Below are 26,191 nucleotides of genomic sequence, written 5' to 3' on the forward strand. Positions count from 1 at the left end.
TTGTCATGTATATGTATGTATACTCTTTTAAAATGCCAATATGTTTGTACATCTGTTTCAAAAAAGTAATATTATTATCGTGTACATATGTATACAGTGGTATACATGTTTGTGTATTTCAAAGAGTGTTATTACTTATGACATAATATTCATGCTGCATCTTCTTTTTGTGTGTGAAGTTTTGAACAGTTCTGCATCAACTACTGCAATGAGAAACTGCAGCAGCTTTTCATCGAACTCACACTCAAATCAGAACAAGATGAGTACGAAGCCGAGGGAATTACGGTAAAACTTAAAAACCCACTTATTCATCATACACACTAAAATATATAGATATACACAGAACTGTGTACATAGTAAATATGTACTCATCTTCCACACACTCACTATACTGGATTAAATATTTTAGTTTGTTTCTTTTTTTGTTCACCTGACCACAGTGAACAGTAAAAGGTTCTGAATCCACTGTATATTCTGTGAACAGAGCTGTAAAAAAGTATTTGCCTCTTCCCAATTTCCTAAATTTTTGCATATTTATTACAGTTACATGTTTACTTACACTTACACAGATTATCAAACTACATTTAATATTAGACAAAGATAACTCACGTGAACAAAATCCTTTCCTAAATGATGAGTTATGAAGAAAAATGCTGCAGCAAGACATTAAACAGGCAGTTCATGCTTAATAACTTTCAGTGTAGCCAAATTAAAACATCACAACGTCATCACAACGTTTACAATACAATTGTATTTATTTGATTGAAGTTGTTATTGCCAAATGTTGCGCGACCACTTATTAGGTTTAGTAGGGAGATTACATTTTTACCTGGCTGATGAGGTTTTGAATAAGTTTCTCACAAACTCATCCCACACATCTCACATCCTGACATTTGGGCTTTTGTGTACAATGTTGTGGGAGAGAGGATTTCTCTGGCTGGATGCCCAGTTTAAAGGGCACATTATGGGAAGCTGTATAATGCCGGGTATGTTCTGTGTCATTTCTATGATAATACCATCCTCATGCAACATCATTAAATCATCTCAGCATCATCAATAATAAAAGCCTTTCTGTGACCACACATTTTAAGTGGGCTGATGTTGAATTCCTGGCATAGTGTAAATATTTGGAGTTCTAATTAAATAAACAGAAACTTGAAATACATGAAATAAATGTCATTTGTTTGAGTACTGATGTTTTTCCATTTGCAGTGGGAACCTGTGCAATACTTCAACAACAAGATTATTTGTGATCTGGTGGAGGAAAAGTTTAAAGGCATCATTTCTGTTTTGGTAGGACAGTTTTAATGTTACTTGTTGTCCATGTCTAGCATATTTGTTTTACTAAAGCTGTGCATGCTAATTTTGCTTTTGGCTGAGCCAGTGTGTCCTTTGCTACATGTTTTTACAATTCCTCCTTTCTGTTCTTCTGTAGGATGAGGAATGTCTTAGGCCAGGCGATGCTACAGACTTGACTTTCCTTGAGAAGCTGGAGAACACACTGGGTGGCCATGCCCATTTCTTAACGTCAGTTTCTCGTCATTTAACTTTGACATATATACAAAGGTTTTTTTAGTGTTTAAAAGATAACAAGGGGCTAAATACACCAAACTAATTTTAGTCCCTCGACCCCTTTTTAAATGTTTTAATTGGTGAAACAATTGTACAAAATTATATTTAGTGCAGAAGGTGGTCAATGAAGGAATCGTACATTATATGGCCTAATTATTATCTTAAATTTTTCAGTTACATAAAAATATTATATGGATGGTTTTCAGGTGGCACAGCGATAAACTAGGCTAGCCCACTACTGCTGAGATTTAGGGTTCAAATTCCCAGTGGTGCCATCGGCCATTTGAGCATCTCCACACAGACATGAGACATGATTGTCTGTGTCTGAGGGGGGGGGGAGGGGGGTTGATTAAAATACAATGGTGATTAAAATAAATAAAAAATGTAATGAAATAAAATATCAGTTTGGGGAGCCTTATTACCCTTCTTGGTCAACATCGGTACTTGACCTCACAAATGCTCTTTTGACTAAACAGACACAAATTCCTAATTTAAAAGATTTTATGAAAAGCCAGAATGGTGAGTAGGGTGTTAAACTCTGTATCAATGCCCATGGTTTTAGGAAATGAGACACAAGTCACGAGTTTAAGTGTTGGAGTCGCCAAAAAAAACATTCCGAACATATGTTTGATTGGAAGGACAAGCGAAAATATGAATGTGTGATTTTTATTTACTTTTTACATCTGTGTAAGACAACAGTAAGGTTGATTCAAATATGTTGATAAATTTTATTCAGAGGCAAAACATTTAATCTTTGACCCCTTAATCTCACTACCACTATTTTCACATGCGTTCAGTTTATATGAATTGCTTAATTCTTTCTGCGACTGTTTTGTTCTGCATTTTAGTCATAAGCTGGCAGATGGCAAGACAAGGAAGTTAATGAGCAGAAATGATTTTAGACTGCTGCATTATGCTGGAGAAGTAAACTACAACGTAAATGGTGAGTAAGAACAGGCCAATATCCTGTATGCTCATAAAACCGCAATATCAGACAGTGTTATCCTCCAACCAATGAACCCGTTTCATTTTAAATTTAATATTGATATCATGTTCACTGACTTCGTATTGTTTCTCACTCCCAGGCTTTCTGGACAAAAACAATGATCTGCTCTTCAGGAATTTGAAAGAGGTCAGTGTGTGGGACTGGAAAAAAGCATGACTAGGAGAATTCACATGCTGTATTGTTGCTTTGTTTTCACTGATTCAACTTTGACCGGTCTTGTTAAAAAAGGTTGTTGATGAATGTTTAGTCTTCAATTATGGCAACAAGATGAGCCAAGTGGTGACGTTGACCTTCCATATACTCCATAAGTTAGATAGCACTGACTCTTCAATTGCGGCTCCTGTTGTCTAGGTACACCTCTATCAAACTTACATTTATTGTCCGTTTCATAAGCTACACCCATCATACAGATACTCTTTGTAGGTATACAATTACCGAATGTGACACATCTGGTTTTTTTCTAAACCTTGTTAAGCGCCTCTACCCTGTCTATTAATGAAAAGGGGACCCCACTGGCTGTTTATTATTTGGTTGATTTACCAATGTTCGGCTCATGCTGACGTTTTCATTCTGTGTGCTGTGAAAGCTATGTATTAGGCATAGATGTTTGGTCTTGTGACAGTGGGTACATTGTGTAGACACTCCAATTTCTAATGTATATACATATGATTAATCCTTTTTAAACTGATTATAAATTAATATAGATCTGCTTTAGTAACATTACTTACAGCAGTATGTGTCTAACATATTTTTTTCTTTAGTATTTATGATCTCCGTCTCTGTGATTGTGTTTACCAGGTCATGTGCATGTCAGAAAACAAGATCCTCACGCAGTGTTTCAGTCGGGCAGAGTTAACAGACAAAAAACGTCCAGAAACGGTAAGAAGAAAAACATTGCTTTTATTTCTTGCACCCTATTAATTCAAGGAAAATGGCTTGAACCACTAGCTTTGTCAAACTCGTGGTGGGGAAACTGGACATTTGTTTTACTATTAAATAAAACATGAGTGCTCTGCTTGTGAGGAATGCCTGATCTCTGGGGGTTTTCCGTCCTTAAAATGTGTGTTTATAAGTAAGCCTTCCCCTGTGCCCACTCTGCAGTAGATCATTGGCTCATATTGGGTGGGTTGCTGCTTCTGCTGGTGCTGAAGATAAGCTGATGTTAAGCTGTGTGTATGCATTGTTAATAGCCGGTCTCTCCCACACTGTCACTGCCTGGTTGGACGTGCACACTGGGATGTGTGTTCTCCCTGTACTGTAGTCCTACAGTCTAATCCTTCTGTCTCTTTTTGCGTCTTTCTTCGTGCCTAGACGGCAACCCAGTTTAAGTCCAGCCTGGCTAAGCTAATGGAAATCCTGATGTCCAAGGATCCGTCGTACGTGCGCTGCATCAAACCTAACGATGCCAAGCAGGCAGGTAAGTGTTGAGTGTGCCTGTGTTCTTTATTGAGATGCTGAGCTGATATCACTTCTAATTTGTGATATTTATTGACTGAATCCACTGCTGTGTCATATGGAAGGATAACTGGCACACTACCATGCACATGAACACAACACGAATCATTAATTTTTTTTTTAATATTTTATTATTTAATTATTTATAAATTGTATTTTGTTATTATTATTTTATCTGTTGAATACATAAAAGCAGTTTTACAAAACAGCGTTTCGTTACCATTATCATGAAATCTGGGTTCTATTTTATTTTATGTCTGTTTAATGCCGTGTTGCAAAATAATAAGCATTACATTTTTTGGCACTACTGAAATTACATTTTAAAGAAAGCAAGTAAAATATTTCACATTAAGCTGCTTCCACTCTAATGCAGATACATCTAAAAATGCTGCTTTCATATTGAAATGTCATAAGATTTCTACCAATTTTTTAAAATATCGCCATCTACACTGAAAAACACACGCCTGAACTTACATAGTGTGCCTCTGCTAGCCCACTACCACTGAAAGTCTTAGAGTTGAAGTGTCAGTGGTGCCATCAGTTTGGACAGGCATGCTACAGAAATGATGAAAAAAAGACTGGATTGGGAGTCACCTTTATCACTTTTAGAGCAGTTTGTGTTGTCTGGTTGAGGAGCAAACAGAATTGGTGGAATTCTTCTGTGATTCTCTGGACTTGTTAGATTCCAATGCTAATAGGTAAAAATATGCTTGTGGTGGCCTTATATGAGTCAGAAGAGGCTTGTGCTAGTCTTTGACCCTCATCGGCTAGTGTGGATGGCATGTATGCGGGATGTAGCATGAAAGAACTGCTGGTGTGCTCGTTTCACATACTGTTTGTTATGCCAGTACGTGGTTTAGCCTACATTTACATTTGTGGCATTTAGCAGGCACTTTTATCCAACGTGACTTACAATTACAACTGAATAGAATTAAACCACTGAGCTACCACTGCCTAAATTGGCTTTGAATGTAATAAGGGACTGTAAAGTAGCAAATACAAATACAATAAAATACACTATGTACTATATATAATACACAATAAAAATCTTAAAACCGAAACGTGTCTCCACAGGTAGATTTGACGATGTTCTGATCAGACACCAGGTGAAATATCTGGGGCTGATGGAGAACCTGCGGGTGAGAAGAGCAGGCTTTGCTTACCGGCGCCGCTACGAGACTTTCCTTGAGAGGTCAGCTCCTATATAACTGGATATCTTCTTGCTTCTGCCCACACCAATACATCTACTGTAGTACCAGCACTTAAATTCCTCTCCAGTGCTTTCATGACTTACATTACTTGCTGTTTTACAGGTATAAGTCCTTGTGTCCGGAAACCTGGCCTAGCTGGAATGGCCGTTTGGTAGATGGAGTTTCCGCACTTGTGAAACACTTGGGTTACAAGCCTGAGGAGTACAAGCTTGGCAGGTTGGTTGTATTCGAAAAAGCTCATTTTGCTAATGTTTTTTTTTTTTTTTTTGGCACAAGATGTTATAACATTTTTACATTACCTCTTTTAGGACCAAAATCTTCATCCGGTTTCCCAAGACCTTATTCTCAACAGAAGATGCCTTAGAAGTCAGAAAACATAGTCTTGGTAGGAACCATTTTTGTGTCTGTAGAAAGACAATACATGGTAGCGATCAAGTTTTATTTATTTTAAAGCTGTTAAGGGTGCTAAGAAGTAATATGTAGGTGTCCCATTACTGCTGTCAATATGGTGTACATAACATATGCAAAATATTCCCTGCTTTCTGAATGCTTTTTCAGATCTGTCTGATGTTAAACTATGCCTCTCTTACTGACCTCTGTATATTTACAGCAACCATGCTGCAGTCCAACTGGAAGAGCCACTGTCAGAAATCCAAGTACCGTAAAATGAAGCAGTCAGGTATGCTTTTTATAAAGTTAAGAACTCATGTCAGTTGTATATGTTTTGAAACTAACTTTTTTACTTCTCATTTTGCAGCCATTCAGATCCAGTCCTTGTGGAGAGGTTTTCTCTCCCGAAGGAAAGCACAGCGCAGAAGACAAGCTGCTGACACCATTCGCAGGTCTGACTGCACATAAGTTTTTTTTACATGATCAGCATTTTTTTTTTAATGTAATGTGAACAATTTGTGCTGGCTGTGTCTTTCTTTTTAATAGAATATCATTGTCAGTTCTATTTAAAAAAATACTGCAGTAAAACAGTACAAGGTACAGAAATGCCTACGTCTTAAGTCTTATTAAGAGATGCAGAAAATCCACAATGTTTGCAGTCCTTGAGATAGGATAGCCTTTTACTATCCCACGGGAAAATCTGCATTGTTACAGCAGCTTTCAAGAATATAGAGATATAGAAAATAGAAATGTGAAGAAAAAATTACAAAAAACTATGTTTAAAAAGTTAAATATGTTTAATTTAACAGCTTTTTGAGAGAATAAATGCACTCAGAACCAAATGTTTAATTTTTTCTTTTTTAGCCAACGTATACAGTATAATGCAACACATTTCACAGTGGGACAGTGGTAGCGTAGTGGGTAGAGCTTTAGGCCATTAATCTGAAGGTTGTGTGTGGTTTTGCCATGCAGCCACTGTTAGGCCCTTGAGCAAGGCTCTTAACCCTGTCAGCTCAAGGAACCCCGTACAGCTACTGACCCTGCGCTCCAACTCTATCATAGCATTAACAATCTACCCAGCTTCTAGCATGTAAACTTACAGCAAAAAGTTCATTTCTATTCATTTCTGTTGTGTAATCCATCTTTAAAATCTATTACGTGAAACATGATTACAAAAATGACCTTTAAGGCTGACTTCTCATGTTAAATGATTAATGTTGAGGACTTCATTTATGTTATTTCAATTGTTTAAACACATAAAGCTCTGTTAAAAATGTCAGTTTGTTTAAATGCAAAATCTGATACACAGATTAAACAAATGCGCTACACGTTTCAATAAACCACTTAATCATATTGTTCAAAAGTTAGTGCTTAGGTGGGAAATATTGAATGTGTTTTTCTGTAAAACGAGTGCACCAAAAGTATGCTCTAACGTTCGTCAATCAGACGTGCACAGGAGCACAAATTCAGACTTTGTCGAGACACTTCATTAACATATGTAAGTTCATGGAAATGCTTGTCTACACTAATTAGTAATCTTTAAGTAATTATTGGTTTTGCATGTGTTTAGTTCTTTTTCAGAGGTCATTTCTTTTCATGAACACTTAAGGAATTAAAGAAGCTGTTAAGGATCTTTTATTTCATATTCATGTTTTATCACTGCTTTATTCTATACGTGGTTTACATACTGATGTCAGGGTCATGGTGGGTTGCAGTAACATACCAGAGACAGGATGCAAATCCACTGTGGGCTTGCGTAATTTACCACTGCGCCACGCAAGCAATGTTAGTGACCTTGTGCCTTTAAAAATACAGGTGTATATAAATGAAGTCTTTTTGGCTGTTTCCTTATAAGCAAACTAAGGTACGCCGACCCACCCTGATGTGGGACAGTGGTAGCCTATAGGATAGAGCTTTAGGCTATTAATCTGGATAGAACTTTAGGCCAATAATCTAAAGGTTGTAGTTTTAAATCCTGGTTCTGCCATGCAGCCACTTTGGGCCCCTTGAGCAAGGCCCTTAACCCTGTCATACGTACAGCGACTGACCCTTTACTTGGACAGTATCATAGCATTAAATAATAGGCATATCTACCCAGCTTGTAGTGTATGAACAAAAAGTTCATTTCTATTTATTTTCTTTGTGTTAAAAATAAAAATAACTTTGAGGCTGACTTCTCATGTTAAAAATGATTAATGTTGAGGACTTTTCATTCATGTCATTTCAATCGTTTAGACACATAAAGTCCTTTTTTTAAAATGTTAAAAATGTTGATTTGTTTAAACGCAAAATTTGAACGTTTGTCAGTCAGACGTGCACAGGAGCACAAATTCAGACTTTGTCGAGACACTTCATTAACATATGTAAGTTCTTGTAAATGCTTTTCTACGCTAATTAGTAATCTTTAAGTCTTTATTGGTTTTGCATGTGTTTATTTGCGTTTCTTCCTCTCATCCACATCAGCCCTGTACCCTCTTAAGTAACCCTTAATTTCTCTTAAGTAAAAGTCTACATTTCAAAAATGGTCATAGTTCTTTTTCAGAGGTCATTTTTTTCATGAACACTTTTAAGGAATTAAACAAGCTGGTAAGGACCTTTTTATTTCATATTCATGTTTTATCACTGCTTTATTCTATACGTGGTTTACATACTGATGTCAGGGTCATGGTGGGTTGCAGTAACATACCAGAGACAGGATGCAAATCCACTGTGCAAATCCCAGCGCTAGTGGGCTTGCGTAATTTACCACTGCGCCACGCGAGCACTGTTAGGGATATATAATAATCAAGTCAGTCTTTTTGGCTGATCCCTTCATAAGCAAACTAAGGTACGCCGGCCCCCATACTGACCTTAATGTTTTGTGCTGTATTGTAGGTTTATTAAAGGATTCATGTATCGCCACCAGCAGCGTTGCCCAGAGAATGAGTACTTCCTCGACTATGTGCGCTACTCCTTCCTAATGACACTTTATAGGAATCTGCCCAAAGATGTTTTGGACAAAAGCTGGCCTACACCTTCACCTGCCCTTAATGAGGTAGACATTGTTTCTGTATACATACAGTTCACACAAATACCAGTAAAGTGTATAGATATGCTTGTAAGAGATTGAGTGTGTGTCATGGCTTTTTTTCATGGTTTTTGGATTTCAGTGTTATCTACAACTTTTCTTTTTCTGTGACAATGAATGGAACACAGATGCCTTTGTCAAAAAGGATTTGTTCATTTCGGGCTTTCTAAAATCTGTTGGTTCCAAACTAAACATAGCAACTTATAAATCTGACAGTCACATTTTTGAGGATAATTGGACTGCACCAATTAAAAATTACATGGAACACTGGTCTCTTGCCAAGATCAAGAAGAAACACTGTACTGATGATCAAATGTCATCCATAAATGGCCATAAAACAGGTCTGCAATAAATAAGAAGCAGCTGAAGCATAGTTGACACTGTTCACAGCTAAGCAAGCTTTACATTGCCATGGATTCATATGGATGCCGCACGCTTGCTCCTAAGTTGCCACCTTAAAGATTGATGTTGGTTGATATACATGGATAAAAAAAAAGCATGACAGCCACAGTGTATATAGCTTTTACATCAGTGTATAGAAACTTTACTATACAGGCAGTATGGAGTGTATTAATAGGTGCTTGTTATGTTCCCATCAGGCATCGGAGCATCTTCGAAACATGTGCATGCAGAACATGGTGTGGAAGTACTGCAAGAACATCAACCCCGAGTGGAAGCACCAGGTACACTATTGATCTTTTAACTGCCGTCAAGTTTCTTCAGCAGTCCCTTTTAGTATTTTTTACCAACTGATATATAAAAAAGGCCAGTATGTTTTGCTGGCATATCCTTCAACTTTTGTCAGTTAGACGTACACAGGAGCACAAAATCTGACTTTACGTTTAAGTTAATGTAAGAAAATGTAGGAAAATGCAAATGCTTTTTTATGCTTTAGGAAGCATATTAGTAAGCTTCAGTTCACTAATAATTTTGCATGTGTTTTATTTGCATTTTTCCTCTCACCCACATCAGCTTTTTTTTTACCAGAAGTTTAAATACCAGAATTGCTCATAGTTCTATTTGAAAGGTTAGAGTTGAGAAATTAAACAAGCTGTTTAGTCAGGGTCGCGCTGGGTCTTGTTTTCCTGGAATAACTGTGCGCAATGCAGACATACCCTGGACAGGATTCCAATCCATGGCGGACATAGCCAATCATGTCTGTTTGTAGATGCCCCAACTGGCCGATAGCACTGCAAACCCTGGATCCCAGCAGTAGTGGGATAGCAAAATTTACCACTGCACCACCTGAGTGCTTTTGTTAGGGACTTTCTGCCTTTAAAAATACTGGGTTTTGTAAATAAAGTCAATTTTGTTTAGCCCATTCCTTCATAAGCATTCATCAGGGGTGGATTGTGGTAGATAATAGCATCTGTTTAGCTCATACAACCTAATGTATTTTAAGGAATTTTAAAGCAGACAAACATTCTTGAACAATACATAATTAAACCTACATACATGGCTGGGTGGGATGGTCTGCTGTCAAGTGTATGGGTCATCACCATCAATCTGATGCTCTACCTCACCAATCAAGAGAATTTAGAAATAAATGGAATGCACGCGCCATGAAGTAAAGGAAATGTTTTAAACTGTTAACAAAGTTGCAGAAGGCTCCTAAGACAAAAAAAATGTATATATAAATATGTGAGATTGATTAATCTCACCATAAACAAGTAAACATTTAATTTGCTGCTGGTTAATAAAAAAATATAAAAATAATAATAATATAAAGAAGAACAAGGATGTTGGGTCTGTCAGATGATGTAAAAAAATATGCAAAATGTTGGCAGGCCAATGTAATTCTTTTGTAACACTCTTCTGTAACACCCTGGAACACAAGGTTTTGCATTTTAATTAAACAAACCACTGTGACTAAACTATACATTAAATTCTTAAGATCTTGCCTGTTAATTTAGCATTGTTATTGTGATTTTGTTCTAGCTGGAGCAGAAGGTGGTGGCCAGTGAAATCTTCAAGGATAAGAAAGACAACTACCCCCAAAGTGTTGCCAAACCATTTTTGAGCACTAGGATTGGTAGGTTTTTTTTATATTTATTTATTTGTTTTCTCTTTTTTCTGTTTGGCTTGCTGAAGTGATACGACTTTTTATTCTCTTGTGTATCATGCTGTTCTTCTGTTTGTGTGTTTAGATGGAGAAGAGATTAATCCTAAAGTGCTTCAGGCTCTGGGAACTGACAAGATGAAGGTAAATACTCTGTTTACAGTATTGTGTGTATATTATGTATATCATCCACAGTCAAATTGCACAATTTATAATCTGTGGCAGATGGAATGCCTCTATTTGTCATATATACATACACACATGTATGGTACAATACAATTCTTTTTCAGCATAAACCAGCTTGTTTGGATCAGTGCAAAGAGTCAGCCATTGAAAGGTTATGGGCCTTGCTCAAGTGTCCAACAGTTCAAGCTTTTGATATGAGCAAGGATTCAAGCCCACAACCTGCATATTGATAGCCGAAAGCTCTTCACACTAGGCCACCACTGTCCCAAATCAGTTATATAAGTCAGTTATGTATTTAAACAGCCTAGCTTTGTTTTTTCTTGAATTTAATAAAGTGTATCTTGAATCTTTGAAGAATTTGCATGAGCTTCAGAATGTCTTAGCATTTACTATGGCCGTATTTACAAAAAAATTAACAATGGCTGCATATGTATTAAGTTACAGAAGCTTTAGTCTGCTTCGGCATGTTAGTAATATTCCTTGCCTGAAATCTACCTACCCAGTAAAAAATAAATGATTTTGCCACAGTACAATTATATTAAATTTTCTATTTATTTTTATAATTTGCATCTATATAAATGTCATTTATTTGTTTAAGTTCACTAATTTCACATTCTTTATCATAATAGTGTGTGCGTGTGCATTTTTTCACCAATATATTGCATACATGCCTATGCATTTAACAACATCACAATGACAAATTGTTAATTGCAGTTGTTTGTATGACAGTTAAACGTCAGCTAAAATTTTATAATCGTGACAGTCTACAGTATTTTGAATACCTAAAAGTTTTTATATGTTGCTCTTTACAGTATGGTGTTCCAGTGACGAAATTTGACAGAAGAGGATACAAACCACGTTCACGGCAGCTGCTGCTCACCAGTAACAGTGCGATTATAGTAGAGGAGAGCAAGCTAAAACAGCGTATTGATTACGATTCACTAAGAGGTAAGCAAATTTTGCTGAATAGAAAGAGGGAAAGAGAGTGTTGGGCACTGACAGAAATTTCTCTTGATTTTTAGCCATTTCGGTCAGCTCCCTCAGTGACAACATCTTCGTCCTTCACGTGGCCTGTGAGGACGACAAACAGAAGGTAAGGGTAAAAGCAAAGTGGCAAAGGATGGAGGACTGTGAAAAACAAAACAATGAGTGTTTACATGTTCTTTGTGTTTTATTAATAGTGTGATGCTGTGCTACAGAGTGAGAATGTAATTGAAACACTGACCAAAGTGGCAATTTGTGCTGACAAGGTCAACAATATCAACATCACCCAAGGAAGGTCAGCTTCATGTGTTTTTTTCTCTCACATTTTTTAGTTTTGTATGTAAGGCACTCAGGTGGTGCAGCGGTCTATTATGCTAGCCCACCACCACTGAGATCCAGGTTTGTGGTGCTGTTGGTCGGCTGGGTGTCTACACAGTCATGATTGGCTGTGTCGGGTGTGGCTAAAGCTCTATGATAAATTCAATCATAGAGTTTCATCCAGAGTTTGCTGGTTGAACCGGACTTGATGTGATCCTAACCAGGATAAAGTGATAGATGAAAATTAATTGTTAATGGTGTCATGTACTTGACATTATTTTTTATTAAATTTATGTTAGCAGCTAAAATTCTTGGAGACTGTAATTTGCAATATTGTTGGTATGTTTAGATTCTCAGCAGCTCTGTAAGTGTATGTTTTTTTTTAATCTTTGAACAGCATTGCATTCAGAGTATGTCCAGGAAAAGAAGCGATCATTGACTTCTCTTCTGGCTCTGAGATGGTCATTGGCAAGTCCAAGAATGGAAATCTTTCAGTGGTAAGGACTGGCACGACATACCCAGCTAATATTATGTCTTGGGGTTCAAACTTTTCTCAAAGAGTTTGTCATAACCTTGGACTGGTTACTTTGTAACAAATCAATATTCAGTATTCGTAATTCGTAAAGAAATTACACAGTTGTTTATATTTTTAATCTTCTTCAACTTTAATGCAATATGACACCAATTACCAAGTATTGCAAACTTTTAAGATAGTAAATATAAGAAAAAAATAAAACAGCATTTTATAAACAGTTCTATTTAAACATAACAGCAGAAACCTGCAGACCATTTGTAGGTGTTCAATAAGCATTACATGTTAACCAGCTGATGTTATGGTTTGTACGATGCACAACATAGCATTTGCCCTTTTTAAATACAATAAGACATTAGGAAGAGAAAAAAACTCAAGAGACTGTTTGTAAATTATCATTTAATCTGTTAAAGTAAAAGGGTTATGCCACACCTATATCACCAATGAACTTCATCCACAGTGACAGGCTTTCAAGCATAAATTTTGTTAAAAGTAAACAAAACAAAGAAAATCTAGATACGCCAAAGACATTTTGGCAACAAGGTGTATGGACTGATGAAGTGAAAATGAAACTCTTTGGCCACAGTTACCAAAGGCATGTTTAAGGGAAAAGGAGTAGCCTTTAATTCAAAACACATTGCCAGTTGTTGTCAATATGCTTTGAGGTTATGTGACAGCCAGTGGCTCAGGACACATTGCACAAGTGGATAAAATGTCAGTTTGTAAAATAATTACCCAATCAGTCAAGAAACTAAAGCTATAAAGAAGCTGTCTTTTACAACAGGCAAATGATTTAAAATGTACCTTAAAATGTACTACTTTAAGAAACACACACTGAAGTCTTCAGTATGCCTCTCACAGTCTCCTGACTTGAAACATCATTACATTTCTTAAACATATTAAGCATTCAAGATGCCCCAAGAATATTTCAGAACTGTTTTGCAAGAAAGACATGGTTTCCTAAAACAAGAATCTACTGTAGATTGCAATGAAAAGCATTTGCCAGCTATGAAAGGTGCCAAAAGGGGGTGTTACTGAGCAGTGGGGTGTCTAAACTTTTGCACGTCAGCAAGTTGTACAAATAACAAATCAAAAGTAAGAAAAATACATTTATTAATGTGTGTGTGTGTGTGTGTTATTCAGACTGCTCCTCGTCTCAACTCTAGATGATAAATTCATCCTGTTCAGCCACCAATCATGGACCTGCAGGCCAGCCAGCTGCACCAAAGGCTTTGTTTGTATATGTAAAAACTCCAGCCAGCTAACTAATCAATATTTATGTTTCTAAGTATTTGGGTGTTTAATACTGTTGATATTTTATGATTTTTTTTTATTTTGAAGCCAAGAAATAACAATATATTGGTGCATATTTCCATATGTCTTGCACACTATTTTGCATAATTTGAGGAAACACAATAGATGTCTGAAATGTCTCAGCCTTGTGGACAAGGAAAATCAGGGTTAGCATTAAGTAGTTTTTGATTTTTCTTTACCTTTTCCAGGGACTCAAAGTTTTTGGTTGCATTTAAGCATTAATAATGAGGAGATGCGTACATATTAGCGGCCAATTTCTTAAACCTTTCTTACATATATAACAAGCTTACCAAATATTTTTGCACACTATAGCCTATTCACCCTAACTGATATGTTAATGTTTAAAGAGACAAAATATCTTTGTTAGGAGTCCATGTTTAATAGAGAGAGTCTTTGCTAAGGTTAAGTATTTGGCGACATTAATAAACACAAACATTTTGTTAGAATAATAGAAAACCCATTTGTTTTATGTCAGACTGCTTTTTAAACAAATTTTTAGAGTTGAACAGGCTATTTTATACCAAATGTTTAAACTCCAAAATGCCTTTACTATGTTGAAATATGCAAACCTGAAGGTTTTGTTTTTTTTTTGTTTTTTTTTGTAATTCACATGAATGAAAATGAGTTTAGGGCTTATGCAATAGTCAGAGTAGACCAGGGATCACTGAACTGTGGACAACAGAACATAATGTCATTTTATTTTCATTAACCGCTTCATTCTGGTCAGGCTTTTGGCGAGCACTGGGTATAAAGCAGAAACACCCTGGACAGGGCAACAGTCACAGGGTTTCAGCCACCCGAGTCAGACATAGCCAGTCATGTCTGTGTAAATGCCCCCCGGCCAATAGTATGTGGGTGAGCGCCCAGTCCATATTTTTCTACCCCCAATTTACCCTTTAACAGATTAATCTAGCTACATTGGAATTGTCTAGAATCTGAAGAAATTAGTTATATGTTGGAATTTTATACTACCATTATAGTCTGACTGAAATATAAACTATTTAAACTGTATGTAAGCACTATCAAACAACAAAAAATCTTTTCTGTGAGCATTGCATGTAGCAGAGCATGTTAAAGATGTAATGCGAGCTAAAAAAATACATTTTAGCAAGCTAGCTCATTCTGTCAGCTAATTGACCAACAGAGCGATTTTTTCACCAATGGTTTGTTGCTAAAAACATGTTTAGCATTTGGCCCAAGCAGTATCTGATATACAAAAATTGGGCCCAGGTCAACTCTGTTTACTGACCCCTGGTGTAGACTAAATCTTCTGCCTGTAAGATGAGTTAACTATAGTTACTGTATCGAATAATAGCTGTCTCATGCTTCTTACACTGGATACATGTTAACATTATGCTGTCTTCTAATCCACCTCTGACAAAGCCATGCTATGTAAGCTAAAGTGATTTGTTTGTTTAAGGGAGAAGAAAATGGTAGAAAAATATTGGCAGAAATGTGTATTTCTCAGAGACAGGTTTATGTACTGTATTTGTAGTTATGCCATCCTAAGCACTACCGCTGTGCATAAAAAATACAGCATTTCAGGAACAAAAGTGTGTACTAGCACAATACAGAAATGCACTTCATAGGAAATCAGGCACCCACACGTGAAATGTATATTATACAATATAATTCTAACTGTTCTGATAAAATCTAGATTGTTAAAGGAGGGAAAATTAAGCAAGTGCCTATATGACGATTCTTCTTATAGTGAATTATAGGCTTTAAAATAACACTATTAGAGTGCAATTGTAAAAAGCTATTGTAAGTGCCACTTGTAACAGAACAAATATATATTTTTATGATTATAATGTCCGCACTGTCCTTGGAAAAGCTATGATTAACCTTTTCTCACTGCACCTATACAAGAGCATAATTTACACTTGTGATTTTGTTTTATACCTTTTTGTGTAATTTAAGAAACTGAAGAAAAAATTTTATGTATGCAAACTGACATTATACCTGAGCATAATAAAGCTGATTTCATAAATAATGCTTTTGCCCTTCTTCTGTTTCTGTGCATTTTACCTGTTATGTTGCCAGGCATGTGACATAGTATATACTCTTTATGGTCCGGAGCACACGTCGTCCATTTTTTCCCAAAAAGACCTGGAATGCTGATTCATCTGACCACAATACACATTTCCACTGTGTGATGGTCCATCCTAGATGCCTTTGAGCCCAGAAAAGTCATCGCCCCTTCTGGACATGGTTAACATAAGGCTTCTTTTTTGCACAGTGAAGTTCTAAGTGGCATTTGTGAATGTAACTCCGTATTGTGGTGCTTGACAAAGGTTTGCCAAAGTAAATACCAAAAAAGTTAGGACAGTACAATCCAACTTAACTTTATATTTATGGTTTATATTATACAGTGGCGTAACTAGGAGCTCATGGGCCCCAGTGCAAAAAACATATATGAAACAAATAATGTTTTTTTTTGCATATATATATATATATATATATATATATATATATATATATATATATATATATATATACTGTATATATAAAGGTACAGTAGGTGAAGCCAAATTAAAGAGAAGCAAGTTCCTGCCATGGGCCCCATTGTCGCCCCCTAGTTACGCCTCTGATATGCTAACTATGCTATAGCTTAAACTCTCCACTGTTTCACTGTGTTGTACTGTTATGTTACTTTTAAATCCTTATTTAAACATCATTTTGGTAAAGTGTGATTTCAAATTCAACAAGTATTTTTATACTAATGTTCTAATAATCAACAAATTTTCTAAAAATCAACAGTTTTTAAGCTTTTTAACGCTTAGCTTTGATTTGTTGCTAACTCGGCTGTTCAGTCCTGTGTTTTCCCAGTCTTGTTATGGCTACAAGTTGGAAAACCCCTACGGGTCTTTTTTTTTCCCCCAGAAATAATTGCCACTGAGAAACAAGGCAAATGTTGTAGATGTTGTTTATTATAAAATAAAAAAAAGTTAATTGTATTTTGTATTGGGTCACATTCATCACATCTGCTGGACTTATAAATACATCTCATAGACTGTCTGAATAAATGTAATTATTAAAGACCCTCACAGACTGAAAATGCTTGGGGTGTAAATAAATAGCAGTAGCACACTATATGGCCAAAAGTATTAGGACACCTGACCATTTGTTGAAAATGCCATTTAAAACTGCCCATTTTAACACACTTTAGACAATATATCATGTAGTTAGCAGAAGTACACTACACTACACTTAGGGAGGAAGTCTCTGGAAGGGTGGAGACTTAAGAAATGCCCCAAACACCGCGGTTACCCAACAATCAGATGACTACACTATCAACTTGGTAAAACTAGATTAGAATTATGTATGTGTACCGGATTAAAGTTTTTATTTACAGAGATTTACTTGCTCCGTAGCGATACCCATATTATTCTAAATAAGGGAATATAATATGTGTCGGCTGTTTACTGTGTTTGAGAGCACATTGGAAATGCTTTCGATTTCAGTCGTGCGAAATAAAAGTTGTAATGTTTTAACGTCAAACCAGATGTTTCACTTGAAGATACAGCTGGATACTTTCGACTAAAATCCACGACCGGTAAGAAAGTTTTTTGATTTAATAAACTTGTCATTCTCGGAATCGACTGTATTGGTATTCAACACAATAGTTAAACCACTATATTTCATCACTGCACAGTACAAGACTAATGTTATTATACACGTAGGACATTGTAGGATTGTATGAATGTTCTTTTTTGAGCTGGATATACTAGAACATATACTTTAAGGGCATTTATTAAGAGGCGGTCCGCTTGGAGCCATTTTCTAAGCAACTCCAAATCCCACGATCCACGATCATCCGTGGGGCCTGGAAAAAAAGTGGTTCATTAGTTAAGTTTGAAAGAAAGAACTGTCACATTGATATGTTAACCGATTATATTTATATGGATAGTTCAGATAAATAGAATAAAAACAGGTCAACTATCAATTAGTAAATTCCAAATCCAAGCTTGTGTAAAGCTTGCTTGACTGTGGACAATGCCACGTGTTCCAGTGGTTTCTAATCTATGACAGAACTGTTTTTGGTGGGTCTTGGATTACATCTGACCATCTGGGTTCTCTTAGCATAAGGTGCCAGTTTGGCTTTTGATACTTGATAAAGGGGCTGCTTTTTTTGAGTAATGTATATTTGAAGACAGTTGTTTATAACAGTACAGTGTAATTTAGTGTAGGCATATAAACGTTATTTAAAATAATATATGCTTCCAACTTTTTACAGTCAAAAACTGCAACAACAAACCTGATGGCTTTTGAAACATGCTGCGCGGAGATAAACGCACATCGTGTGGAACTTGTGGAAAAATGGAGCAAACACTTGAACCCCATCCTGGACCTTCTCTTTCAAGTTGGAGCTGTTACAGAAGAGGATCTTAGTTATATTAAAGGTGGTGGGCATTTAGGTGAAAGACACTGTATGAGGACACTGCTGGATGTACTTAATGGCCGAGGAGAAGAGGCATGCCGAGCTTTTCTGTACATCCTACCCAATGTTCTAAACACAACTGGATCTACAAAACTGATCTTACAGAACCCTTCAAGGGAGCATCTCCAGCAACACAAGGACATCATAGCTAGACAGCACGCTTTCTTAAATTATATAGGCAACGCAGGACGAACTTCTGGGTTTGCCCAAGGAACAAGGTTCACTGACATCACATTTTTAAGGCAAATAGGATGCAAATTGCCACTTAAATTCCAGCATGAGTCATCAATTGTCGGAGAACCCTTTAGAGCAGGGAGAGTTGAAACAAGAGGTCAGGGAGAGACTTGTTCTTTTAAAGATGTCTATCAGAGCATGGTTTCTGTCTCTATGAATGGTGTTGTTCTTTTATCTGGGGTTGCTGGTAGTGGCAAAACCACAGTGGTTAAACGTTTAGTCCAGGAATGGGCTCTAGATGAGACAGCACAAAAAATTATTTTGTCTTTGTCTTTTCGTGAACTCAACCTAATAACTGAGGCCCAGAGTCTACAAAGCCTGGTGTCTGATCATTACAGTCATTTGAAACCTATTCTGCCAGAATTATTGACTTCTAACCAAGAACAGGTTCTTCTAATTCTGGATGGGCTTGATGAGTTCTGTCACCCTTTGGACTTTGGGCGTACACCTAAATGTTCAGACCCTGAGCGAGAGCTTATGGTTGACGCTCTGGTGGTAAATCTGATAAAGAGGAACCTCTTGCCTGGTATTGCTGTTTTCCTGACTTCTCGGCCGCATGCTGTGGCTAAAGTACCACATCTGCTAGTCAACCAGTTCTACAGTGTCTCAGGGTTTTCACCTTCTCAACAGCAACAGTACTTTGAGCAAAGTTGTAGCTCCAAGCAAGCTGCTGATGTTGTGTGGAGCTTTGTGTCATCACACAGACCCCTTCAACTAATGTGTCACATCCCTGCCTTTTGCTGGATTGTCTCTACTGCCTTGCAAAATGACACTTCCCACCTCTTTTTTAAAACTGCATCTCTAGATGCTGAGTCACAGAAAAGTCCAAATGGCTTCACTGAAGAAGTGAAAGCAGATCAACAAATTTCAACAAGAAACAATGCAGTGATAACCAACAGATCTGCTGTTTGCTCCAAGCCTGTCACAATTACTGAGATTTACTGCTGCTTTCTTAAATCATTAGTTCTCTTTCATGTAGGTGGGTGTGTGGAGGGCATGCATCTCAACAGGCTTCAGGATGCACCTCGTGTCTTAAAGGAGACCAAAGCCCACCTTAGATGTCTTGGAGCTTTGGCCTTCAAAGGCCTGCTGGAACGACGATTTGTCTTTGACTCCTCTGACCTCGCCTCGTTTTCTTTGGACTGCAATGAGCTTGTGCGGGCCTTCCTAGTGGAAATCTTTAAAGAGGACAGAGCTTCTCTGACATATGAGAAGAATTTTCACTTTATCCATACCAGTGTGCAAGAGTTCTTAGCAGCACTGTATTATGTTCTAGAGTCATTCTTAGGTTTAGACCCGTTCCTGCAGCTTAATCCAAGTGTGGGCCTGCTTCCTCCAGCTGTGCTCAAGCACTTGAGATTTGTTGCCAGTAAGTTGCAGGGACGAAAACGAATGTTGCGCAGACATATTAAAAAGGCTTTCCATTGGGGAGAACAGCAACAGTCTGGACACCTGGATCTTTTTTGCAGGTACACATCGTTTTGCTGTGTCGGTATATATATATTAAAACTAAATGTCTTCATGTAAATATTGTGAAACACTTTTATTTATTATTTTTTTCTTTATTTTGCACATAGGTTTGTGTCTGGCTTATTAGTCCCCAAGACCCGTGTAATCTTAAACAGCCTTTTTCATGATGAGCCAAGGTCTCATTTGGCCTTGTGCATGCCCCTGCCTGCCGTGACTGCTTCATTCCTCTTGCAGCTTCTTCGCTCACAGCTCAAAAGTTCCAGCCTTAGTCCTGAGAGGCAGCTAAACGTGTGCCACTGCCTTTATGAGGCGCAGGACCCGGGGCTGCCGCAGCGGTTGCAGGCCTGGCTAAAGATCCTTTCCCTGAAGGACTCAGATCAATGTGTCTTAGCGAACAAAGACTGGAATGAACTAGCTTTCCTTCTACAATTGAGTCCAGACCTGCAGGAACTTAAATTGGATGCACAAGGGCTTGATGCACAAGGACTTCGCAGACTTCTCCCTGTTCTTCCCCTTTTCTCCACCCTAAGGTGACTTTATAGACCATGTTTTTGTAATTAATTACACAATTTTAAGCCTCTTAGTTTAATAGAACAGAAGTTAAAAAGAATCATCATCTTTGTTGATTAACTGATCATAATGTCTTAATTATCTTCCTTAAGTCTTGCACTGAATCCTCTTGGTCCAGAGGGAGCTGAAGTGTTATCTCATGCTTTGCGTAGCCCAGACTGTCAAATTAAGAAACTGTGGTGAGTTAAGTAAATAATATTGTGATCGTTTTCATGTGCTGGCTAGTATTTAGTTATGGAAGTACAAATGTTAACAATATGCTCTACTAGAAACATTAGCTTTTAGTTGCATTGTTTTTTTTTTCTGTGAATTTATTTATTGTATACCTGTAATCCACAGAAAGATGGCTAAAAAAAAACTTGTCTTAAACTACATACTTCCATACTTTATTAAATATACTCACAATACTACGTTCAGGATCATTACATATTAATTACATACAAATTCGATACATTACTTTGTGATTTGGGAACCAAACAGAAACATATTAAAGAAGGACAGACTTATGTGCTATTTACCATCATAAAGATTTACTATTAATGTATTTACTCTATAATAATAAAATAAAATTTACTATTAAAGTGACTGTAGAGCAGAATTGTTCACCGTAAGCAAATTGTACTTATGAAAAAATAAAAATGCCGTGTGTGTGTTTCAGGGTTGTATCGACAGGTCTGGGTTGTGAAGGAGTCAGAATCCTGTCTGAAGGACTTAAAGACAACCACACAGTGTTTGACCTCAGGTAAAGAGTTTTAGTAGTTAACAACTCAAATGTGTATTTTAGGGTGCTTGGTTATCACAGTGGGCCTTATGTGCTAGCCCATCATCGCTGAAAGCTCATGTCTCAGGTTTGAATCGCAAACTGTTGTGTCGCTGGATGATTGGCTATGGTTAAGGGCAGATGGCCGAAGCCCTGCAATGGATTGGTGCCCTGTCCAGGGTATTCAACCCGCTGCGACCAAGACCAAGAGTGGTTGATTTATAAGATTTATGCACCTCTATTATACAGAATGTTGTATATTTCATTTAATACTGTTGACATGACTCCATTTTTTGCAACAGAATGGCAATCAATCAGATTGGTGATAGTGGAGCTGCCTGTCTTGCTGAATTGTTGAAGACTAATTGTACTCTTAAAGATATCAGGTAACAAAATCATCATTCTCACTGCATTTCATGGAACAACATATTAAATACTTTTTTTATTGGTACACATACTAAATTTGGTTCTTTAATTGCCAGGATACCAACAGTACTAAACAGGGAGGGACAAATGGGATGGGCAGTTTAAGCAGGCAATATAAGAAGGCAAAATTATATCAGTGTTATTATTCTGATCCACACCCAGTCTGTCTTTTTAATATATATTATTATGTATTATCGTATATTTCCACTACTAGAAGTGTAATGAATAATTCAAAGATTTGCAGATTTGAAATACAGATCAGAATTTCTTTATATTTGTGTATGTATGTACTGTATGTGTTTACATTGTTGTGGTTTCTAGGCTTCGAGACAATTTTGTGACAGACAGAGGAGCAGAACTTTTAATGGCAGCCCTGATGGAGAACACCACTTTAGAGTTCCTCTGGTAAGATAGATTTGTAACCCAGCTGATGTTCTGATAGTTTAAACTGAGTTTTGGAGTTGTATAACATCATTGCTCTTTGTTCTGTCTGTACATTTCAGGTTATTTGACAACAAATTATCTAAACAGTGTGTTCAGCAGCTGAAAGACTTTTCGAAAAGAAGACCCAACCTTGACATTAAAGTCTGTTACTGACCCAACAATTAGCAAGTAAATAGAATAGTAGGTATTAATACATTATTACAGGCTATGGTCAAAAGGCCTGTAACCCTGAAATACACTAAATTAACATTTTTTTAAGGGCACCTCTCTCTTCTGGAAATTCTTAAACTCTGATGAACCAGAGCTGAACTGTTTCCTATCCCAGCATATGCTGGTCAATGATCATTAGAGTTTACAGATAAGGTGCCGCTAAGAATAATATGTCTTTAAAGGATTTTGAAACAGCATGGGAGTCAGATGGAAAGTCAGAAAGGTATCTGCTGAATACTGTGATAACTAAACTGCTATGTAAAATGGCTAGTGGAGGCCACCTTTTTTCATGTCCAAATAGGGAAAATGCTTGATAGTAGAATACAATAACTGCACTTTTTGGGTGCCAATGCAGGAAAGCACTGTGAAGCTCATCTTTCTTGAGTTTTTAAAGTTTGTGGCTTGAAATGTATGTACAAAGTACAGAGTATTCTTTATGACACTAGTGTCCGATCTCTACGGACTATCCAGCATTTCAGACCAGTATTAGCCTTGGCAGTATAGAAGTATGCATGTAAAATAATTTAACAAAAGAAAATGATGAGAAGCTGAAAAGATAATTTTATTCTATTATTCCACGACCAGTGACCCACAAAGGACTAACTAACAGGTTGTTGGGTGGCCAAGACGTTGAAGCCAGACAACAACAAATGCTATCACATCTGGTATGGACCAACAGAACAGTTACTGCGGCTCAATTTCCAAATAGAACTGGTCTTGTGGAGACCCTCCTGAGAATTGTCCTGTGTGTCACCAGGTCTGTCACAGTGTCCATGCTAATCCTTGTCTATCATTGAAAGCACTTACAATAGGCACGAAAGCCTCAAAACTGGACATTCCAGCAATTAAATAAATATAACAATCAGGCTGTCTCTTCAGCTTCAGCATTAATACAGCAGAGTAGCTGTGCTGTTGGTTTCAGGCATACATTTGTAGGTCAAAGTTCAACAAATTGTGACTATGCTTGACATTTTTACTTTTTTTAGACTGGAGGTTGCAGTTACAAAATAATTCCTGGTTTGCTTGTTTGAGGTGGTGTTATGTTCGTAGACTGGAAGAAAACATTCATGATATTACTAAACAATAAAACAGAAAGGAATGTCTATTTTAAGGAACAGAATTATCAAAAAAGTTCAAATCATGTCATAACATTTTAAACATATTTATTCTGTTATTGACTAAAAAGAACCGCAAGTCGTAGCCTAGCGGTTAAGGTACTGGACTAGCAATCAAAAGGTTGCTGGATCAAGCCCCACCACTGCCAGGTTGCTGCTGTTAGGCCCTTGAGCAAGGCCCTTAACCCTCAATTGCTCAGACTGTATACTGTAATTGTAATGTAAGTCGCTTTGGATATAAAAATTTTCTGTGAAAATAAAATGTTTACACTCATCTTTTGCAGCTCCCTACTTGGTGTATATAGTAACGTGACTATAAAATATGTGACCTCCCTACAATTTCAGAAGCACATAGTTCTATAGAATGTCTTTGTATGCTATAGAAACAATCATTTCCTTTATTAAAAATTTATTAAAATGCCTCAATCCATTATTCTACCTGCCTTCTACCTGATACTTGGCACTGTATTATTATACAATACATTTCTTCCTGTGAACCACTCCAGATGATATTTGGAACTGTGCAGGGTGGTGTTAGGCTAATAATGTGTTGTCGGCCTTGAAAATTAATTTATGTTGCTTCCAGGAGCAGTTTGGTACTCACTAGTAAGTGATGTTTTTAGGATTTTGTTTACTTCAGCAGGGCAGGAATTTTACAGACTGACTTGTTGGACAGGTGGCATCCTATAACAGGGACACAGTTCAATATAATCTTCAGTATTACTTATACTGCCAATGTCTGTCTATAAATAATGCACAACTGTATGTTCAACATTATACATATGTTAACAATAGTTATACATATGTTAACAATATGTTAACAACCATCTGTGTCTCCTAGAGTAAAGAACTCTTATGAATGCAGATGCTACAGGGCAGGTGTACTGCATAATAAAAATAAGCACAACCTACATACTTTGTGGCATGTAATTCATGATCAGTATACCCAGCTAGGTCTTGGTTTTTGATTGAAATATCAGGAGGAAAATATGTGGAAATGTGTGAGATGGGCACAGCTGGCTAAAACGATAATTACAAAGTCTGCGTGTTATGCTCTGTGTAAAAATGAAGGAGAAATGTTCAGATCTGGTTTTATAGACATGGGGAAAATTTATCTTAGTCATGCAAAATATTTTCATCATGTACAGTACTTCTGAATTTGCAGTGTACAATTATTACAGCATAATTGTAGAATAAACCTGAAATAACAATGAATTAAAAAGGAAGTTATTATAATTATTTGAGTGTTCATATTATTTCTATAATGTGGTGTAAAATAGTATTGTTCTGTTTAGACAGTATTGCTACAACTTACAACTGTTTCTGACTATAACGTTTTTTTTTTACTTTTTATGTCTATAGCTGTTATATAAATAAAAATACTGTAAAATATTAAGGGGGACTGGCACTGTTTAAATCAGTTTTTTACATATTTATTCTGTTGAGTCACAAAACCGTAAGATTTCGGTTGTATGTCGAATGTTATTACTTATTTAAAACACTAGATGTCGACTGTGTGCCTGAATTGTGTGTACTACAGGGTCAAACAGGTTCATGTATGTAGCTGCACTTCGGTGTATAGCTGGGCAGTTAGTAAGAGTCTGGATGGTTTTTTATCCTAATGCGTGTTATTAAACATCTTGAATAATGACATAACAACCTAAATATTTTTTAAGTTTAATGTGTCACGACTGCTAAAACCAAAGTATTCTTTTTACACTAAACATCACACCAAACCCATCCATTATAACTGTCTACCTTTATGCTAACGAATTGGTTTAAAGGTTGGCATGAAAACATTTTTTCTTAGTATGCAAAATAATGTTTAATTAATTCCCTGATTCTCTGATTTCATCTTTGTTGCACTGGGTCTGGCACTACCTGAAAACTGTGAGGAGTGAGCAAAAATGCCTGATAATATACTCAATGCTAATCTGTTTTCATCTCTTCTAAGGTAAAGAACTAGAGGTGGAAGTAGTGGCAAGCTAATAAAATAAAAATATTTAGATCTATTTTTACTTTTTAAGAGCTGTTTTGTAACTGTACAAAACCTGTATCTGGTTAGGTAATAATAATAACCTTACATAAAGTATTTCTGATTCTTAACATGTAATATGAAGGAAACTATTAAGCTCAAAGGTCAACAGACGGCGACTACCAAAGATTCCAGTTCAGTTGTTGATGCAGACTCCACTGAAGTAGACAAAGGTGAGGAAGCTTCCACCACCGGTTCACCAGGAGTAAAACAATTACACCAACCAAAATCAGAAAATACCAAGATAAAATACTGTGGCGCCAGCGAGCAGGAAGGATAGCGTCAGGGCCACGAGTGAGCTGCCTTTGGCAGTTCATTCAGTGGTTTAGGGTCAGACACCCATTCATACACACATACATTCATACAACTGACAAACATATAAGCTATTTACC

At 36.8% G+C, this 26,191-nt stretch overlaps 2 protein-coding genes across 5 annotated transcripts in view; both read left to right on the forward strand.

Annotated features, from left to right (window-relative positions):
- myo1cb (myosin Ic, paralog b) overlaps positions 1–16,087 on the forward strand; it is a 62,775-nt gene extending 46,688 nt beyond the window's left edge. For all 4 annotated transcript variants that reach the window (XM_063017393.1, XM_063017395.1, XM_063017394.1 and 1 more), the window contains exons 12-32: positions 180–285; positions 1,213–1,293; positions 1,436–1,527; positions 2,421–2,515; positions 2,658–2,704; positions 3,377–3,457; positions 3,890–3,995; positions 5,108–5,225; positions 5,347–5,460; positions 5,553–5,629; positions 5,855–5,923; positions 6,002–6,086; positions 8,509–8,668; positions 9,301–9,384; positions 10,640–10,733; positions 10,849–10,904; positions 11,759–11,894; positions 11,969–12,039; positions 12,128–12,225; positions 12,646–12,745; positions 13,924–16,087. In XM_063017393.1, coding sequence (XP_062873463.1) covers positions 180–285; positions 1,213–1,293; positions 1,436–1,527; positions 2,421–2,515; positions 2,658–2,704; positions 3,377–3,457; positions 3,890–3,995; positions 5,108–5,225; positions 5,347–5,460; positions 5,553–5,629; positions 5,855–5,923; positions 6,002–6,086; positions 8,509–8,668; positions 9,301–9,384; positions 10,640–10,733; positions 10,849–10,904; positions 11,759–11,894; positions 11,969–12,039; positions 12,128–12,225; positions 12,646–12,745; positions 13,924–13,950 — 1,897 coding nt within the window. In that variant the 3' untranslated portion in view covers positions 13,951–16,087. The remainder of the gene's footprint in view (positions 1–179; positions 286–1,212; positions 1,294–1,435; positions 1,528–2,420; positions 2,516–2,657; positions 2,705–3,376; positions 3,458–3,889; positions 3,996–5,107; positions 5,226–5,346; positions 5,461–5,552; positions 5,630–5,854; positions 5,924–6,001; positions 6,087–8,508; positions 8,669–9,300; positions 9,385–10,639; positions 10,734–10,848; positions 10,905–11,758; positions 11,895–11,968; positions 12,040–12,127; positions 12,226–12,645; positions 12,746–13,923) is intronic.
- Positions 16,088–17,576: 1,489 nt separating this feature from the next.
- Positions 17,577–24,184, forward strand: si:dkey-118k5.3 (NLR family CARD domain-containing protein 3). The gene is made up of 8 exons (XM_063017066.1): positions 17,577–17,650; positions 18,332–20,238; positions 20,347–20,769; positions 20,902–20,988; positions 21,468–21,551; positions 21,872–21,955; positions 22,317–22,400; positions 22,499–24,184. The coding sequence occupies exons 2-8, from the start codon at positions 18,356–18,358 to the stop codon at positions 22,590–22,592; spliced, it is 2,739 nt and encodes a 912-aa protein (XP_062873136.1). The 5' UTR covers positions 17,577–17,650; positions 18,332–18,355; the 3' UTR covers positions 22,593–24,184.
- The last annotated feature ends 2,007 nt before the right edge of the window (positions 24,185–26,191 follow it).

Source organism: Trichomycterus rosablanca, chromosome 20 (assembly GCF_030014385.1).
Source record: "Trichomycterus rosablanca isolate fTriRos1 chromosome 20, fTriRos1.hap1, whole genome shotgun sequence".
Lineage (NCBI taxonomy): Eukaryota > Metazoa > Chordata > Actinopteri > Siluriformes > Trichomycteridae > Trichomycterus > Trichomycterus rosablanca.

Bases quoted from the DNA above. Each gene is read 5' to 3' on its own strand.
- si:dkey-118k5.3 (XM_063017066.1), top strand. From the start codon at position 18,356: ATGGCTTTTGAAACATGCTGCGCGGAGATAAACGCACATCGTGTGGAA. The intron at 20,239-20,346 runs GTACACATCGTT...TTTTGCACATAG, and splicing joins CACCTGGATCTTTTTTGCAG to GTTTGTGTCTGGCTTATTAG. The intron at 21,552-21,871 runs GTAAAGAGTTTT...TTTTTGCAACAG, and splicing joins CACACAGTGTTTGACCTCAG to AATGGCAATCAATCAGATTG.